This window comes from Palaemon carinicauda, chromosome 12 (assembly GCF_036898095.1).
Source record: "Palaemon carinicauda isolate YSFRI2023 chromosome 12, ASM3689809v2, whole genome shotgun sequence".
Lineage (NCBI taxonomy): Eukaryota > Metazoa > Arthropoda > Malacostraca > Decapoda > Palaemonidae > Palaemon > Palaemon carinicauda.
The window spans coordinates 67,345,750-67,366,465 of record NC_090736.1 but is presented as its reverse complement, the minus strand read 5'-3'; the positions used below and the strand labels follow the sequence as shown (position 1 = coordinate 67,366,465).

The window sequence follows — 20,716 nt, the reverse complement described above, 5'->3', positions numbered from 1 at the left end:
AAAGAAGGTGATGAATGCAAGAGTTGATGGGAGAAGTAGAAGAGGAAGGCCAAGGTTTGGGTGGATGGATGGTGTGAAGAAAGCTCTGGGTGATAGGAGGATAGATGTGAGAGAGGCAAGAGAGCGTGCTAGAAATAGGAATGACTGGCGAGCGATTGTGACGCAGTTCCGGTAGGCCCTGCTGCTGCCTCCAATGCCTTAGATGACCGCGGAGGTAGCAGCAGTAGGGGAATCAGCATTATGAAGCTTCATCTGTGGTGGATAATGTGGGAGGTTGGGCTGTGGCACCCTAGCAGTACCAGCTGAACTCGGCTGAGTCCCTGGTTAGGCTGGAGGAAAGTAAAGAGTAGAGGTCCCCTTTTTCGTTTTGTTTCATTGTTGATGTCGGCTACCCCCCAAAATTGGGGGAAGTGCCTTTGGTATATGTATGTATGTACAGTATATCTTTTTTATATCTTTTGAGCTCTCTTCATTTCCGCTTTGGCTTCCACTCAAGTTCTTTTCTTCAGTTTTTTTTTTTTCTTTTGTAAAATCATCCTGAAAATTACTAGAGCTTTGCAATGACATATTCTCTTCCACAATGCAGTGAGGTGCAGCATTGCAAGATCTTTTTGTGGTTCAACTAATAGGCACTGAAATCTTGGATCAAGATAAATGGCTGCCAGGAATGCTGCATTGTTGAGTAGAGAAAGCTCTCGATTCTGCATGGCAGTAATAAGGTCGGCTGAAAACTGTCTAGATGATTTTGACAGAAGCATTTTACATTTTAACCACTCACCAAGGAACATTCCAGCAGTCAGTTTCTGCATTTGTATGGTAACGGTCGTATTGTACACAGGTTTGAGACAGAATAAAAGGTCTTCAATAGTTTGCCAGTCATCTTCAGGTATCAAGAGAGATTCATTCGCAAGTCCTATTTGGCATAAAAAAGATGTTTGCCATGACACTCTGTAGCATCTCATAAGATAAGCCCCATCTTGTTTCGCAATCCAATTTAGGCAGTGGTTTGTCATTTTTTCTAAATACTAACCTCAAATTCTGTGTATGGGTTTTCTTCACTACTTTGCGCACTTTAGTTAGCAAAGATTTTACATATTGATTTCCGTTGATCATATCATGCACACATAGCTGTAACGTATGAGCAGCACATCTAACAGAAATGACTCCATCAGCCCTATGCTCATAGTTAAGCATAGGGCTTTTCTGGGGGAAGACTCTTCCGAAGCACACTATAGGATTATATTTGTGATGCTTCAAACTTTTGTTGGTATTACTTCAAGAATTAGACACAGACGTCACATGTTAATTAAGGAATTAACACATGCATAGCATATTACAAAACTGAAATATAAAATACCTTAGTATTCTACAAGTGAAATTTTTTTTAGTCCAGTCAATTGCTGATGTCCAAATATGCATTAACAGTAATTACGTAGTGATAGATATCCAAGCCTACGGTAAGGTACGGTACGGAATTTGCCCATTTTTTTCGTACCTGAACCGTACCGTATCGTACCTTGGTAAAATTACCGTACCGTAATTCCGTACCGTACTTATAGACTAAATATCAACCGTACCGTACCGTACTCCGTACCATACCGTACGCCAGCCTTGCCTGACAACACTGAAATTGCCAAACAATTCTTCTTCACCCAAGGGGTTAACTACTGTACTGTAATTATTCAGTACAGGTAGTTACTTTACTCTTGGTAAGGGTAGAAGAGACTCTTTAGCTGTGGTAGGTAGCTCTTCTAAGAGAAGGACACTCCAAAATCAAACCCTTGTTTTCTAGTCTTGGGTAGTGCCATAGCCTCTGTACCATGGTCTTCCACTGTCTTAGGTTAGAGTTCTCTTGCTTGAGGGTACACTTGGGAACAACATTCTATCTTATTTCTCTTCCTTTTTCTTTTGTTAAATTTTTAATAGCATATATATGAGATTTTTATTTCAATGTTGTTGTTATTCTATTTTTCCTTATTTTCTTTCCTCACTGGGCTATTTTCCCTATTGGAGCCCCCAAGGCTTTTAGCATCTCGCTTTTCCAACTAGGGTTGTAGGTTAGCAAATAATAATAATAATAATAATAATAATAATAATAATAATAATAATAATAATAATAATAATAATAATAATCAAGAAACTAGACATAAAATTGTATATGAAGACTGTGACTCAAGAAAAAGGTCACATTAATAATACTGAATATATAAAAAAGGAAATAACCCTGTTTTAACCATACACTTTTTCCCTACTGCCGACAATTCTCAATAAATATTATACTATATTTTACAGGCAAGTACATTAAAACAAACATAATTGTCCACAAACCTCAGTCCTTTGAAGAATATGAGATGGGTAGAGGTCCAGAGAGGGATTAACGCGTGCCACATGTCTTGAAATACCGTGAGATGATGTGACACTGAAGGTATCACTAAGAGCCAGACTTGTATCTTTACCCCATTCAACTGGGATACCAGCCTTTGCACAAACAATGGCAGCACCTGAAAATAAGAGTTCCGGTAAGTATATTAAAATAATCCACTCCTCTTATAAAGATATTACTACATGATGATGAATAAAAGCCAACACCTGATCCTGATTTAAAACAAGGATCCAAAATCTGGCATTGGTTAGAACTACAACACTACGAAACAATCTACCGTACTGTAATACCATACAATAACAAATGCAGCCGCTTCTAGTCCACTGCAGGACAGAGAGCTCAGACATGTCAATTCATGTCTTGGGTTTGGCCAGTTCTCATCACCACACTGGTCAGGCCAGATTGGTGATGGGAGATTACAGTCTGATCGCTCACAGAAAATCAACCTAGTATGGATGGCCCTGACTCTTACTGCTAGGCTAATCAATTAGATGCACAAACCATATCACCATGTTAAGGTATCCCCACTGTAATACTATATTCACACAAAAATTACGATTGTTCCCCACACCCCTTGCAAACCCATTAAGTGTTGAATGTAAGAAGAAAAATACAATACCACACTACATTTTACAAAAAGAAAATCTATATGTACTGTATTTCATACTTTTTTCATAAAAGCAAACCACCACAACACAAATATAATTAAGACATGATATCCAGGAAAAACTACTGTGTGTTTGATCAAACATTTGACCCAGCTAGGATAAACTGTATTTATAAGGCCTTGCATCTGGATAAGACAGAAAAAGACTTTTCATTTGCATAATTCCTAACCTATTACAACTGTACAGTATCACAAATTTAAAAAATAATATGTTATTTTCATTAGTAAAATAAATTTTTGAATATACTTACCCGGTGATCATGTAGCTGCAGCTCTGCTGCCCGACAGAAAAAACCTACGGGCGGAATACGCCAGCGATCGCTATACAGGTGGGGGTGTACATCAACAGCGCCATCTGTCGAGTAGGTACTCAAGTACTTCATGTCAACACAGAACCAATTTTCTCCTCGGTCCACTGGGTCTCTATTGGGGAGGAAGGGTGGGTCCTTTAATTCATGATCACCGGGTAAGTATATTCAAAAATTTATTTTACTAATGAAAATAACATTTTTCAATATTAATCTTACCCGGTGATCATGTAGCTGATTCACACCCAGGGGGGTGGGTGGAGACCAGCATACATGTTCACATTAGAAGCTAAGTATTCCGTATTTCATTTTAGCAGTTATTCAAAATAACAAACAAAATTAATAAGTACCTGGTAAGGAAGTCGACTTGAACAATTACTCTGCCTTTTTAAGTACGTCTTCCTTACTGAGCCTCGCGATCCTCTTAGGATGCTGAGCGACTCCTAGGTGCTGAAGTATGAAGGGTTGCAACCCATACTAAAGGACCTCATCTCAACCTCTAATCTAGGCGCTTCTCAAGAAAAGAATTTGACCACCCGCCAAATCAACCAGGATGCGAAAGGCTTCTTAGCCTTCCGTACAACCCAAAAACAACAATAAAAACATTTCAAGAGAAAGATTAAAAAAGGTTATGGGATTATGGGAATGTAGTGGTTGAGCCCTCACCTACTACTGCACTCGCTGCTACGAATGGTCCCAGGGTGTAGCAGTTCTCGTAAAGAGACTGGACATCTTTAAGGTAAAATGATGCGAACACTGACTTGCTTCTCCAATAGGTTGCATCCATTACACTCTGCAGAGATCTGTTTTGTTTGAAGGCCACTGAAGTTGCGACAGCTCTAACTTCATGTGTCCTTACCTTCAGCAAAGCATGGTCTTCCTCATTCAGATGAGAATGAGCTTCTCTAATCAAAAGTCTGATGTAATAAGAAACTGCGTTCTTCGACATCGGTAAAGAAGGTTTCTTAATAGAGCACCATAAAGCTTCTGATTGTCCTCGTAAAGGCTTCGTACGTCTTAAATAGTACTTAAGAGCTCTTACTGGGCATAGGACTCTCTCTTGTTCATTTCCAACCAAACTGGATAGGCTTGGAATCTCGAACGATTTGGGCCAAGGACGAGAAGGGAGTTCGTTTTTGGCTAAAAAACCAAGCTGTAAGGAACATGTAGCCGTTTCAGATGTAAATCCTATGTTCCTGCTGAAGGCGTGTATTTCACTGACTCTTTTAGCTGTAGCTAAGCAGACGAGGAAAAGAGTCTTCAAAGTGAGATCTTTAAAAGAGGCTGATTGAAGCAGTTCGAACCTTGCTGACATCAGGAACTTTAAAACCACGTCTAAGTTCCAACCTGGCGTGGCCAACCGACGCTCCTTCGAGGTCTCAAAAGACTTAAGGAGGTCCTGTAGATCTTTGTTGTTGGAAAGATCTAAGCCTCTGTGGCGGAAGACTGCTGCCAACATGCTTCTGTAACCTTTGATCGTAGGAGCTGAAAGGGATCTTACCTTCCTTAGGTGTAAAAGGAAGTCAGCTATCTGAGTTACAGAGGTACTGGTTGAGGATACTGAATTCGCCTTGCACCAGCTTCGGAAGACTTCCCATTTTGACTGGTAGACCTTGAGAGTGGATGTCCTCCTCGCTCTGGCAATCGCTCTGGCTGCCTCCTTCGAAAAGCCTCTAGCTCTTGAGAGTCTTTCGATAGTCTGAAGGCAGTCAGACGAAGAGCGTGGAGGCTTGGGTGTACCTTCTTTACATGCGGCTGACGCAGAAGGTCCACTCTTAGAGGAAGAGACCTGGGAACGTCTACTAGCCATTGCAGTACCTCAGTGAACCATTCTCTCGCGGGCCAGAGGGGAGCAACCAACGTCAACCTTGTCCCTTCGTGAGAGGCGAACTTCTGCAGTACCTTGTTGACAATCTTGAACGGGGGGAACGCATAAAGGTCTAGATGGGACCAATCCAGAAGAAAGGCATCTATGTGAACTGCTGCTGGGTCCGGAATCGGTGAGCAATAATTTGGGAGCCTCTTGGTCATCGAGGTAGCGAACAGATCTATGGTGGGCTGACCCCACAAGGCCCATAGTCTGTTGCAAACATTCTTGTGAAGGGTCCATTCTGTTGGGATGATCTGACCCTTCCGGCTGAGGCGGTCTGCCATGACATTCATGTCGCCTTGAATGAAACTCGTTACTAGAGATATGTTTCGATCTCTTGACCAGGTGAGGAGGTCCCTTGCGATCTCGAACAACGTCATCGAATGAGTCCCTCCTTGCTTGGAGATGTACGCCAAGGCTGTGGTGTTGTCGGAGTTCACCTCCACTACCTTGCCTAGAAGGAGGGACTTGAAGCTTCTCAAGGCCAGATGAACTGCCAGTAGCTCCTTGCAGTTGATGTGCAGTGCTCTTTGATCCGAATTCCACGTGCCCGAGCATTCCCGACCGTCCAGTGTCGCACCCCAGCCCGTGTCCGATGCGTCCGAGAAGAGAAGGTGGTCGGGGGTCTGAACAGCCAGTGGCAGACCTTCCCTGAGAAGAATGTTGTTCTTCCACCAAGTCAGTGCAGACTTCATCTTCTCGGAGATAGGAACTGAGACCGCTTCTAGCGTCATGTCCTTTCTCCAGTGAGCAGCTAGGTGATACTGAAGGGGTCGGAGGCTCCATACCTAGATATACTATAGTTTGGGATGGGACGAGTTGGGACTTTTCCATATTGACCAGGAGACCCAATTCCTTGGTCAGATCCAGAGTCCATTTTAGATTCTCCAGACAGCGACGACTAGACGCAGCTCTTAAAAGCCAGTCGTCCAAATAGAGGGAGGCTCTGATGTCTGCTAAATGCAGGAATTTTGGCAATATTCCTCATCAGTTTGGTAAACACTAGAGGTGCCGTGCTTAGGCCAAAGCACAGGGCTTGGAACTGGTATACCACCTTCCCAAAAACGAACCTTAGAAAAGGTTGGGAATCTGGGTGGATGCGGACGTGAAAGTACGCGTCCTTTAGGTCTAACGAGACCATCCAGTCTTCCTTCCTGACCGATGCTAGAACCGACTTCGTCGTCTCCATGGTGAACGTCTGCTTGGTGACAAAGACATTCAGAGCACTGACGTCTAGCACCGGTCTCCACCCTCCTGTCTTCTTCGCCACTAAGAAGAGACGGTTGTAGAAGCCCGGGGATTGATGGTCCCGGACTATGACTACCGCTCCCTTTTGTAGCAAGAGAGACACCTCTTGCTGTAAAGCTAGCCTCTTGTCCTCCTCTCTGTACCTGGGAGAGAGGTCGATGGGAGTTGTTGCTAGAGGGGGCTTGCGCAAGAATGGAATCCTGTACCCCTCTCTGAGTAACTTCACAGACTGTGCGTCTGCGCCCCTGTTCTCCCAGGCCTGCCAGTAGTTCTTGAGCCTGGCTCCCACTGCTGTCTGAAGAAGGTGGCAGTCAGACTCTGCCTCTTGAGGACTTGGAACCCTTCTTCTTGTTGCCACGTTGACTTTCGGCACGAGTACCTCCTCTGCTGGAGGTTCTGCCACGAAAGGGCGGAATGAACCTAGACGCTGGTGTGTCCATCCTAGGTCTAGGCACGGAAGGTAAAGATGTGACTTTGCGTGCGGATGACGCCACCAGGTTATGAGTGTCTTTCTGGATCAACGAGGCGGCAATCCCCTTGATCAACTCTTCAGGAAAGAGACACTTGGAGAGCGGAGCAAACATCAGTTCTGACTTCTGACATGGGGTGACTCCCGCCGACAAGAAGGAGCAAAGGTGATCCCGCTTCTTGAGAACTCCAGACACGAAAGAAGCCGCAAGCTCGCCAGACCCATCCCTTATGGCTTTGTCCATGCAGGACATGATGAGCATGGAAGATTCCTTATCCGAAGGGGAGGTCTTCCTGCTCAACGCTCCCAAACACCAGTCCAGGAAGTTAAAGATCTCGAACGCACGGAAAACTCCCTTCAAAAGATGGTCCATGTCCGAAGAAGTCCAGCAAATCTTGGAGCGTCTCATAGCCAGTCTGCGGGGAGAGTCTACCAGACTTGAGAAGTCGCCCTGGGCAGAGGCAGGAACTCCCAAGCCGAGAACCTCTCCCGTGGCATACCAGACGCTAGATCTGGAAGCAAGCTTGGCCGGGGGAAACATGAAGGATGTCTTCCCAAGTTGCTTCTTGGCCTGCAACCACTCTCCCAGTACCCTTAAAGCTCTCTTGGACGAGCGAGCGAGTACGAGCTTCGTAAAGGCAGGAGCTGCTGACTGCATGCCTAAAGCAAACTCAGAGGGAGGTGAGCGTGGAGCTGCAGACACAAACTGGTCCGGATATAACTCCTTAAACAGTGCAAGCACTTTCCTAAAGTCTAAGGAGGGAGGCGTAGTCTTGGGTTCATCGATGTTGGAGTGTTGGTCGTCCAAATGCGCAGCTTCGTCGTCATCAGAGATTCCTTCATCCGAATGCTGAGGAGGAAGCGGCAAAGGAGTAGATAAAAGCCGAACGGCTGAATCCGGCAGCACGGGTGCATGCGTAGCTGCACTGGATCCAACGTCATGCCGCTGTTGGTCAGTCTGAGAGCTAGCAACAACCAAAGCGGAGTGGTGGCGCGTAGTGGAGACCACCGTGGGTTGCGGAGGCTGACGCTCCGCGTCAAAACACGGCAGCTTGACTCCACCCTCCTGCTGATGCGGTAGCTCACGCACGTCAACGGAGGGTTCCGCACGTCGGCTAACGTCAACATGCGTCTGGCAGGGTCGACTGCGCATAGGTGGTGGAGCTCTCACAGCCGGAGTGTGGGAGCAGGCAGCCGCAGTGTCAGCTGGGCGCACAACCGTGGCTGGTTGTAGGCTAACGGGTGCAGCGTCAACCTTCTCAGCACGATACTCCTGCATGAAGGAAGCTAGCTGAGTCTGCATAGACTGCAGCAAAGACCACTTAGGGTCTACAGCAGCTGGTGCGGCAACAGACGGAGTGATTGCCTGCTGCGGAACCACTCTACCTCTCTTGGGAGGTGTGCAGTCTTCGGAGGACTGCGGCGAGTCCGAACTGACCCAGTGGCTACACCTGGGCCGTTGGACTCGCTCGGAAGGGACCTTGCGCTTGAGAGGTCGTGAGACCTTGGTCCAGCGTTTCTGTCGAGAAACCTCTTCCGCAGACGAGGAATGAATGGGCTCACTCGTCTGTTTGTGGGTGGGACGATCTCGGCAAGATACGTCCTCAACCACGGAGGGAACGTCTGTCCGCTGATCAAGGCCTGTCGAACCCTTTGGTCGTACGACATTGCTTCTCCCCTGGGCTTGGGAGCTTGCAAGAGGTCCCGGACTGGGAGGACGACAGGCACGAACAGACGCACCCTCATGCGTAACACTGACACTTTTCACTGCACTGACACTCACTTCACTTCCCACTGCACTTTTACCTTTCAACTCCCTAACGTCAGCCATGAGTTGATTGCGGTCATTCGCCAATGACTCGACTCTCTCACCTAGAGCCTGAATGGCACGCATCATATCCGCCATCGAAGGTTGATGAGAGCTAGTAGGAGGGTCGGGTGTAACCACTACAGGGGAAGGAATAGGCTGTGGGGCATGGGGAGAGGAAAAATCAATAGAGCGAGACGAACTCCTCCTGATCCTATCCTTCTCTAGCCTACGTGCATACTTAAGGAATTCTTGAAAATCGAATTCCGAAAGCCCAGCGCATTCCTCACATCGATCTTCCAATTGACAGGCTTTACCCCTACAATTGGAACAAACGGTGTGCGGATCGATAGAGGCCTTCGGAAGACGCCTAGAACAGTCCCTCTTGAATTAGTCAAAGGGGGGAATCCAAAATCTATCCAAGTCATCAACAAATAATCCAAAATCTAATCAATGAAAGTGAGAAAGTATTGAGGATAACTTCTGCACAGCGAAAGCTAATAACTAGAGAGAATACTTCACCAAATAACGTGAAAATCAACTCCAGAAAACAACAGCGTATCAAGTAGGTCTTGCCGGTGGCACGACAGAGAGAAAATTGATTCTGTGTTGACATGAAGTACTTGAGTACCTACTCGACAGATGGCGCTGTTGATGTACACCCCCACCTGTATAGCGATCGCTGGCGTATTCCGCCCGTAGGTTTTTTCTGTCGGGCAGCAGAGCTGCAGCTACATGATCACCGGGTAAGATTAATATTGAAAATTGTATTTTTCCCAACAATAAAACATGAGTGCTTTAATAGGAGTATAACTTCAATGAAACTGGAACAGCTGTTTAAACTTATAATGAGGTAACCAGAAAGAGCAGCCCTCACTTTGACCTTTGCCTAGGAATCGGGTTTGTATAGTTAGGAGAAATGCAAATTAATTTAAAAACCACAAATTGTTATAAGTAATTTGTATTCTCATAACTATATACAAAAATAATATTATCATTATTATTATTATTATTATCATTACTAGCCAAGCTACAACCCTAGTTGGAAAAGCAAGATGCTATAAACCCAAGGGCTCCAATAGGGAAAAATAGCCAAGTGAGGAAAGGAAATAAGGAAATAAATAAATGATGAGAACAAATTAATTTCACCATAGCCTGTTAAAAATTTTAACTGCATGTCGGCAGTTACTGCCTAGTAGCATGGGAAGCCAAGCTCCTCTGCCAACTCACTCAAGTAGCACTTTCAACTTCATTGAGAACTTTCAGGGTGGATAAAGTAAGTGTAACTTTAAAGGACTCAGGTTTGTATAGTTAGGAAAAATAGATGACTTTAAATAATCTATGATTTGTTCTTACACTAATACAAACCCTCATCCTTTAATAGGAGACTGATCCTTAAGAGGGTGAAAGTTCCTATAACCAATCTGGTTGGTTTAAAATTCTGAGACGTCAGGACACTTGGACCTTAAGAGGAGCAAGTGTGTTGACTCCAATCCACCTTGTATGAGTTTGCAGGTAATAAGATTAGGTATCTGTCATTTTATGCCCTAAGGAAATGATGTCTGCAATGTTAGCTAAAGTAAATTGATGGGTTTACATTTCCATCCATCCTCTCTCTTTGTCACGAAGATGGGGAAAACACTTGTACCTTAAAAGTGTTACTCGGTATGGTAGCTTACCTGCATCAAGGCCCATTCCAGCAAAATAATTAGACAGCTGCACCCCAACGAAGGGGAAAGAATAGGAAAAAACGTCCCGAGTTTCTTACACTCGTCCTACCACTTCCTTAAATAAGATTCTCTTATCCTGTGAGGGAGCTAGGTGTGCTACACAATCTGCTATAGAGCTAACACAGGAATGCGTGCATTCCCGTAAATAATGGGCTGTGATGTTGTCTGGTACTTCTAGACTGTGGCCCTCAGGACCTGGTCCACTGACAAGTTCTTCCTAAAGGCAAACGTCACACACAGTCCTCTGACCTCATAAGCACATGCCTGTGCCAGTTCCTCCAGCTCGCCTGGTTCATGGGTTTATGTTCTATTTATTGTATGGCAAAGCAATTTTCTAGAGACCTTCTTCATAAGCTTGCTAAAACTAATGAAGCGACTTGATGTCATGGTCTCAAGGGTTGAGTTTGTTTCAGGTAGCATCTTAGCGCAAAGAAGACAAAGTCCCTTGCTTATTGGTTGCTTCCCTAAGGGAGGAAATGAAGATACTCAAACATTTGCTTGTTTAAGAGTGGTTTTGAGTTTTTGTGACACACTCAGGCACAAAGAAGAGAGAAATCTCTCTCTACCCCTCAGAATGAGTATTGAGGTACAATAGCCTGTGCAGCTCTCCTACTCTTTTCGTTGAAGCCAGGCCAAGTATGAAGACTGTATTAAGTGCTAAGTCCTTAATGGATGCCTGCTTCAAAAGGTTAGTAATGGGCTCTTTTCAAGGACCTCATGAGTATCAATAATTCCCATGAAGAAAAACGGTCTTAACCCTTTCAGCTCAAGCTGAGTGGTAACCTTTCACTGCTGAGATGAGAGGAATTTTCTCTGCACAGGAAAACACGGAATTCTACAATCAGTTGAATAGAGGCTCCAAGTGGAGAGGTACCCATCTTACAACACTGATTCTAAAAGATAACCCACTTTGCTTGGTAGACTTCTGTTGAGAACTTTTGGAGATATCCAGACATCTCCTGCACTTTCCTTCGGGAAAAACCTTTCACTCGGAGATGCTGGATAGTCTACACATGTGAAGTGACAGAGACATCATCGAGTTGTGGTGTCTCTGCAGATGGGGCTGTCAAAGAATGTTGGGCCAATTGGGTAGTCCACTAGGAACCTGTTAAAATCATCTGAAAATTTTGGTACAATTATGCATGGGACCACTTGGTGGGTACTAATGTCCTTTTGAGGTTCAAAGTAGTCAACACCCTGTTGACCACCCTTTGAATCAAGCAGAATGGCAAAAAGGCATAGACATCGATGCAGCCCTAAAGATGTTGAAAGGCATCCCCTGATGCTGCTATCTGATCTAGGAATGGTGAGCAGTAGATCAGGAGTTTTCTGTCAAGTCTCATCACAACCATATCTATTGTTAAACCTCACAAAATCAAAAGGCTCCTCACCACTCGAGGATGAAGGGACCACTCTGCTCCAACCACTTGTCAGCAATTCCGTTCTTCTTGTAAGGAATGAAACTCGCCAAAAGATCCACTCTGGTGTTCAGGGCCCATTCGGGAGACTGCATCGCCAACTCACAAAGGTGCTAAGAAACAGTACCTTCTTGCTTGTTGAAGTATGCCAGTACAGTACTGTAGTATCGTTGCTCATCAATGCTACTGAGAGGCCGATCAGACTGTTGGAATGACTGCAGCTCATGTGCTGGCTCCCCTCCTGTTACCAATGTCCTGCGAAGAATTGATCCCTTAGATGAGCACCCCATCTTCTTTCAATGCATCCTGAAATAAAAGTAACTCTGGGAGAGTACACACCAAGGGAGTCCCTCTGAAGAGATTCTCATCCTGCAGCCACCACCAGTCTGAGTAAGCCCTTCTTGTTCAACTGGTTGAGGTGGGTCATTGATTGGTGACCAGTCTCTCTACAGACACCCACAACTGAAATGACCGCTGATACAGACGGATGTGTAGGACAAGTTTCTCTACCAACTAGAGATGTCCCAGCAACTACTGCAATTGACAACTGTTAATTGTCAATGGGGTAGGATAGGGCGGCCTACTCTTCCCAGTCTGCTGACATGATTGTCGTATGCGAAGACTTGTCCCATCATTGTGTCTATCTGCATCTCTAGGTACTCCATTCTCTGCTTGGGCAGGATACTGGATTTCTCTAGATTTACCATGATCCCTAGATTGTGGATAAAAGGAGAGGAGCTTGTCTTGATGATGAAGGAGTTGCCCTTAGGGGGAGAGGATCAGCCAATCATCAATATACCTCAGGAGACATATCCCATTGGCAGTCACCCAAGCCAAGACGAAATGGAGGAATTTTCTTGACGAATGATACACCAGAATCTTAAAAGTACTTATCTCTCAGGTCCAGAGAGCATAAAATCATTCCTCTTGATGGCAGCTTGTAAGGTGCTAGCCATCTCCATCTCAAACGTAGTTTCCAAGTTTGGTTGGTAAGACGACAATATTGTTGGAGTCCAAGTGAGAGGAGGATGAGAGCCAGTGAATGGGAGGCAGTATTCATGTCAAGAGGACATCTATTGTCCATTCCTCTACTCCGTGAAACAGCGAACTTGCCCAATGATCTGCCAAGCATCCCCAACTCGTAACAGTTGCAGGAGGAGACAATATGCTTTCCTTTGCTAGTTCCAGCTCCTCTTTAGGTCCATTCCCTTTTGTGCTGACCGAAATGGATGAGGAAGGGTTAGGACAAGTCCGACAGTCTTCTTGATGAGAACGCTGTTAGTGTGGTAGACCTTGATGTCCTTGCAACCTTTTTGAAGGCCATTTCCACCAGTCACACCACCTTTGTCTTTGATGATGGTCCTGATGTCCTGGCACTTTTAAAGGTGACAGATCAGATTGGTAGAAAAGTGTGTCCTGGCTGCACTTCCTCCATTTCTTATACCTTGTTTGGTAGAAAAATGTTATTTTCATTAGTAAAATAAATTTTTGAATATACTTACCCGATAATCATGTAGCTGTCAACTCCGTTGCCCGACAGAATTCTACGGGAGGGATACGCCAGCTATCACTATACTAGAAGGGGGTGTACTCACCAGCGCCACCTGTGGCCAGGTACTACAGTACTTCTTGTTGACACCTCCTCAATTTTTCCTCGGTCCACTGGTTCTCTATGGGGAGGAAGGGAGGGTCAATTAAATCATGATTATCGGGTAAGTATATTCAAAAATTTATTTTACTAATGAAAATAACATTTTTCAATATTAAACTTACCCGATAATCATGTAGCTGATTCACACCCAGGGGGGTGGGTGAAAACCAGTGTACATGACTAAAGGATAGCTAAGTATCCCGTATTTCATATAATCAGTTATCTCAAAATAACAATGAAATAATAAGTACCTGGTAAGGAAGTCGACTTGAACCGTTACTCTGCCTTTATTAAGTTCGTCTTCCTTACTGAGCGCAGCGTTCCTCTTAGGAGGCTGAATCAACTCTAAGGTGCTAAAGTATATAGGGCTGCAACCCCTACTAAAGGACCTCTACACAACCTCTAACCCAGGCGCTTCTCAAGAATGAATTGACCACCCGCCAAATCAAAAGGATGCGGAAGGCTTCTTAGCCTACCGTAACAACCCATAAAAACAACAATAAAAGCATTCAAGAGAAAGGTTAAAAAAGGTTATGGGATTAAGGGAATGTAGTGGCTGAGCCCTCACCTACTACTGCACTCGCTGCTACGAATGGTCCCAGGGTGTAGCAGTTCTCGTAAAGAGACTGGACATCTTTAAGATAAAATGATGCAAACACTGACTTGCTCCTCCAATAAGTTGCATCCATTATGCTCTGCAGAGAACGGTTCTTATTAAAGGCCATCGAAGTGGCTACGGCTCTCACTTCGTGGGTCCTTACCTTCAGCAAAGCAAGGTCTTCCTCCTTCATGTGAGAAGGGGCTTCTCTAATCAGAAGCCTTATATAATACGAAACCCTGTTTTTGGACATGGGCATCGAAGGTTTCTTGATTGCACACCATAAGGCTTCTGACTGTCCTCGAATAGGTTTAGACCTATTAAGATAATATTTCAGAGCTCTGACAGGGCAAAGAACTCTTTCTAGCTCGTTACCTACCATGTTGGAAAGGCTAGGAATTTCAAACGATCTAGGCCAAGGACGTGAAGGAAGTTCATTCTTAGCTAAAAATCCGAGCTGTAAAGAACATGTTGCAGATTCGGATGTGAACCCAATGTTCTTGCTGAAGGCATGAACCTCACTGACTCTTTTAGCTGTTGCAAGGCAGACGAGGAAAAGTGTCTTGAGGGTAAGGTCCTTGAAGGAAGCTGACTGGAGAGGTTCGAACCTAGGTGACATAAGGAACCTTAAGACTACGTCTAGATTCCAGCCTGGAGTGGGTAAACGACGTTCTTTAGAAGTCTCAAAAGACTTAAGGATGTCTTGAAGGTCCTTGTTGGAAGAAAGGTCCAAACCTCTGTGGCGGAGAACTGAAGCCAACATACTCCTGTACCCTTTAATCGTAGGAGCTGAAAGGGATCTTTCATTCCTTAGATGTAATAGGAAGTCAGCTATTTGGGTTACAGAGGTATTGGTAGAGGAAACTGCATTGGCTCTACACCAGCTCCGGAAGACTTCCCACTTGGATTGGTAGACTCTACGAGTGGATACCCTCCTTGCTCTGGCAATCGCACTGGCTGCCTCCTTCGAAAAGCCTCTAGCTCTAGCGAATCTTTCGACAGTCTGAAGGCAGTCAGCCGAAGAGCGTGGAGGTTTGGGTGCAACTTGTCTACGTGAGGTTGACGTAGAAGGTCCACTCTTAGAGGGAGAGTCCTGGGGACGTCGACCAGCCATTGTAGTACCTCTGTGAACCATTCTCTTGCAGGCCAAAGGGGAGCAACCAGCGTCAGCCGTGTCCCTTCGTGCGAGATGAACTTCTGAATGACTTTGTTTATGATCTTGAACGGTGGGAATGCGTAAAGGTCGAGATGGGACCAATTCAGCAGCAAAGCATCCACATAAACTGCTGCTGGGTCTGGAACTGGGGAACAGTACAAAGGAAGCCTCTTGGTCATGGAGGTGGCAAACAGATCTATTGTCGGCTGACCCCACAAGGTCCAAAGTCTGTTGCACACGCTCTTGTGAAGGGTCCATTCCGTGGGGATGACCTGATCTTTTCTGCTTAGGCGGTCTGCTGAGACGTTCATGTTGCCCTGAATGAACCTCGTAACTAGGGTGAGGTTTAGACTTCTTGACCAAATGAGGAGGTCCCTTGCTATCTCGTACAGGCTCCTCGAATGGGTCCCTCCCTGCTTGGAGATGTAAGCCAAGGCTGTGGTGTTGTCGGAGTTCACCTCCACCACCTTGCCTAGCAGGAGGGACTTGAAGTTCAATAGGGCCAAATGAACTGCCAGTAGCTCCTTGCAGTTGATGTGGAGCGTTTCCTGTTCCTTGTTCCACGTTCCCGAGCATTCCTGTCCGTTCAAGGTCGCGCCCCAGCCCGAGTCTGATGCATCCGAGAAGAGATGAAGATTGGGGGTCTGAATCGCTAACGATAGGCCCTCCCTGAGAAGGAGGTTGGTCTTCCACCACAAGAGAGTGGTCTTCATCTCTTTGGTGACCGGGATAGAGACTGCTTCGAGCGTCAAATCCTTGTCCCAATGAGCTGCTAGATGGAATTGGAGAGGGCGGAGGTGGAGTCTCCCTAACTCGACGAACAGGGCTAACGATGAAAGGGTCCCTGTGAGACTCATCCACTGTCTCACCGAGCAACTGCTCCTCTTCAGCATGCTCAGGATGCAATCTAGGGCTTGGCTTATCCTTGGGGCCGATGGAAAAGCCCGAAAATCCTGACTCCGAATCTCCATTCCCAGGTAAACAATGGATTGGGAGGGAATGAGCTGGGACTTTTCTAAGTTGACTAACAGACCCAGTTCCTTGATCAAGTCCAAAGTCCAGTTGAGACTCTCCAGACAGCGACGACTCGTGGAGGCTCTCAACAGCCAGTCGTCTAAATAAAGGGAGGCTCTGATGTCCGATAAGTGGAGGAATTTTGCAATATTCCTCATCAGATGCGTAAACACCATAGGAGCTGTGCTTAGGCCAAAACACAGGGCTTGGAATTGGTACACAACCTTTCCAAAAACGAATCTCAGGAAAGGTTGGGAGTCTGGATGAATAGGAACGTGAAAGTAAGCATCTTTCAGATCCAACGAGACCATCCAGTCCTCCTGCCTGACCGCTGCTAGGACCGACTTCGTCGTCTCCATAGTGAACGTCTGCTTGGTGACATAAGCATTGAGCGCGCTGACGTCCAGCACCGGTCTCCAACCTCCTGTCTTCTTGGCCACCAGAAAGAGACGGTTGTAGAAGCCCGGGGATTGATGGTCCCGGACTATAACCACTGCCTTCTTCTGTAACAGGAGCGACACCTCCTGGTGCAAAGCTAGCCTCTAGTCCTTTTCCTTGTAGTTGGGAGAGAGGTTGATGGGAGAAGTGGTCAGAGGGGGTTTGCGGCAGAATGGTATCCTGTAACCCTCCCTCAGCCACCTGACAGACTGGGCGTCTGCACCTCTCTTTTCCCAAGCTTGCCAGAAGATCTTGAGTCTGGCTCCTACTGCTGTCTGGAGAGGAGGAGAGTCAGTGTTTGCCTTTTGAAGTCTTGGGACCTTTCCTAGACTTGCTCCTGGAAGAGTCTGGACGGGAGCTTCCTCGGCTGGGGGCTCTACCACGAAAGGGCGGAATAAACCTTGTAGCAGGAGTATCAGCCACTGGGGTGCGATAAGTCCTGGGAACTGAGGGAGCAACCTTAGTCTTACGAGCTGAAGAGGCACAAGATCATGAGTGTCCTTCTGAATCAGGGCCGCAGACAAGTCCTTGATAAGCTCTTCGGGAAACAAGAACTTAGAAAGCGGAGCGAAAAGGAGTTGAGACCTTTGACAAGGTGTGATGCTGGAAGAAAGAAAGGTGCAAAGTTGCTCCCTTTTCTTAAGAACTCCTGACACAAACATTGAAGCAAGCTCGCCAGATCCATCCCTAATTGCTTTATCCATGCAGGACATTAAAAGCATGGCCGAGTCCTTGTCCGCAGGGGAGGTCTTCTTGCTAAGGGCCCCCAGGCACCAGTCTAGAAAATTGAACATCTCAAAGGCACGAAATACACCCTTTAGGAAGTGGTCTAAATCGGAGAAGGTCCAGCAAACCTTAGAGCGCCTCATTGCTGTTCTACGAGGAGAGTCGACCAAACTTGAGAAGTCAGCCTGGGCAGAGGCAGGGACTCCCAAGCCTGGTTCCTCTCCTGTGGCATACCATACGCCCGCTTTAGAAGTGAGCTTAGTAGGTGGGAACATAAAGGAAGTCTTCCCTAGTTGCTGTTTAGACTGCAACCACTCCCCTAAAATTCTTAAAGCTCTCTTAGAGGACCTAGCAAAGACGAGCTTAGTATACGTTGACTTAACAGGCTGCATGCCCAGCGAAAACTCAGATGGAGGAGAGCGGGGGGTAGCAGAGACAAAATGGTCCGGGTATACCTCTCTGAAAAGAGCCAGGACCTTACGAAAGTCAATGGGTAGAGGAGAAGACTTGGTTTCTTCCACGTCTGATGAGGGATCCAGGTGCGCAGCTTCCTCATCAGAAACCTCATCACCAGAGTGTAGCGAAGTGAGAGGTAATGTAACAGTGGTATGCTGAACAGCAGAGTCTGAACAAGCGGGTGCATAAACGCTTGTGGTTTCATCCTCAAGTCTCTGTTGCTGAGTTAAAACCTGAGGTTCAGGCTGCAAAGACTGGTCAAGAAGAGTAGAGGAAGGTAGGCGCATGGGTTGAGGTGGCTGACTCCTGGCATGAGTATCTTGTCTCAAGAGTTGCGCTTGCTGTAAGGGTTGCGGATGCGCAGTAGCAGGTTCCTGAGGAACGAGTTGAGGAGGGTTGAGGTCGCTGCAGCGAGAGCTGAGGTGGCTGCCTCATGGATGGAAGAGGTTGTCGTACCTCAAGAGATTGTTGCCTCGCTGGTGGAACCGCAAGCGGAAGCGGAGGAAGTAAGGCATAAGTTTCCTGCTCCCATTGCTGAGGTTGCCTTAAGGAAGGCGGAGGTTGCTGTACACCTCTGGTAACTGGCAACTCAGTACGCGGTAAGGTATCCTGAGGAGCCTCAACTTCGTACGCCTGGCAGACTGGACTGCGGTTAGGCGGAGCGATCGCAGGAGGAGGTGTAACCTTCTCAGCCTGACACTCACGCATTAAGACCGCAAGCTGTGACTGCATGGACTGCAGTAAAGTCAACTTGGGGTCGACAGACGCTAAGGTCTGCTGAGGTAAAGCCTTAACAGAAGATGAGGTCTGTTGCGGCATCACCTTACCCCTCTTAGGAGGTGTGCAGTCACCTGATGACTGCGGAGAGTCAGAGCTAATCCAATGACTGCAACCAGGTTGTAGAGCTCTTGAGGTCTGGACTTTGCGTTTGAGAGGTCTTGAGACCTGAGTCCAGCGTTTTCTCCCTGACATTTCTTCAGCAGACGAGTAAAAGACGGGCTCAATCGTCTGCGGGTGGGAGTGACGGTCTCTGTAAGACACGCCCGCAACCACCGAGGATACTTCTGTGCGCCGATCAAGGCCTGCCGAACCCTTTTGCCCTTCGACATTGCTTCTCCCCTGGGCTTGGGAGCTTGCAAGAGGTCCCGGACTGGGAGGACGACTGGCACGCACAGAAGTACCCTCACGCACCACACTGACACTGACACTAGCACTTGGCACCGCACTGACACTAGCACTTGTCACAGCACTGGCACTATCACCTCCCACTGCACTTTTGACCTTAAGTTCTTTGACTTCTGCCATAAGAGACTTATGATCACTAACCACAGATTCCACTTTGTCACCTAAAGCCTGAATGGCACGCAAAACAACGGACATATCAGGTTGAGAACAAATAGAAGGTTCGGGGGTAGCCACTACAGGGGGAGGAAAAGGTTGAGGATCATGAGGTGAGGAAAAAAGTGAAGAGCGAGAAGAACTCCTCCTAACTCTCTCTCTCTCTAACTTGGTTGAATATTTCAGGAATCGAACAAATTCAAGTTCCGAAAGTCCGGCGCATTCCTCACATCGATCTTCCAACTGACAGGGTCTTTCCCTACAGTCAGAACAAGCGGTGTGAGGATCTACCGAGGCCTTCGGAATACGCCTATTACAAGACCTACATCGTCTATGGGGTGGGGCTTGTGAAAGGTCAGACATCTTGAATCAAAGAGTTAGTCAAGGGGGATTCCAAATCAAGCAAAAAGATCGTTAACCATTAAACAGAACTAAATAAAAGCTATCTAAGCTAATAGAGAAGTTTCCAGTATAGCGACAGCCGAAATCTGAGAGAAATACTTCACCAAAAGCCGTGAACAATACTCCAAGATTATAAGCGTATCCCAGAACGTCTTGCCGGAAGCACGACAGAGGAAAAATTGAGGAGGTGTCAACAAGAAGTACTGTAGTACCTGGCCACAGGTGGCGCTGGTGAGTACACCCCCTTCTAGTATAGTGATAGCTGGCGTATCCCTCCCGTAGAATTCTGTCGGGCAACGGAGTTGACAGCTACATGATTATCGGGTAAGTTTAATATTGAAAAATGTTATTTTCATTAGTAAAATAAATTTTTGAATATACTTACCCGATAATCATGTAGCTGTCAACTCTGTTGCCGACAGAAATCTACGGTCGGGATACGCCAGCGATCGCTATACAGGTGGGGGTGAACACAACAGCGCCATCTGTGGTCAGGTACTCCAGTACTTCTTGTCAACACCACCTCAATTTTTTCCTCGGTCCACTGGTTCTCTATGGGGAGGAAGGGTGGGTCAATTAAATCATGATTATCAGGTAAGTATATTCAAAAATTTATTTTACTAATGAAAATAACATTTTTCAATATTAATCTTACCCGCTAATCATGTAGCTGATTCACACCCAGGGTGGTGGGTGGAGACCATCATACATGTTAACAAAGAAGCTAAGTATCCCGTATTTTATTTTATTAGTTATTCAAAAATAACATAAAATAAATAAGTACCTGGTAAGGAAGACGACTTGAACCATTACTCTGCCTTTATTAAGTACGTCTTCCTTACTGAGCGTAGCGGTCCTCTTAGGATGCTGAACGACTCTTAGGTGCTGAAGTATAAAGGGCTGCAACCCATACTAAAGGACCTCATCACAACCTTTAACCTCGGCGCTTCTCAAGAAAGAATTGACCACCCGCCAAATCAACAAGGATGTGGAAGGCTTCTTAGCCGACCGTACAACCCATAAAAAGTATTCAAGAG

General features: G+C 46.2%; 1 protein-coding gene across 1 annotated transcript in view; it reads right to left on the bottom strand.

The window, feature by feature from the left end:
• GluProRS (Glutamyl-prolyl-tRNA synthetase) overlaps positions 1-20,716 on the bottom strand; it is an 81,592-nt gene that overhangs the window by 47,962 nt on the left and 12,914 nt on the right. Inside the window, exon 2 of the mRNA XM_068384515.1 lies at positions 2,329-2,501. Within this exon, the coding sequence (XP_068240616.1) occupies positions 2,329-2,501 (173 nt within the window). The remainder of the gene's footprint in view (positions 1-2,328; positions 2,502-20,716) is intronic.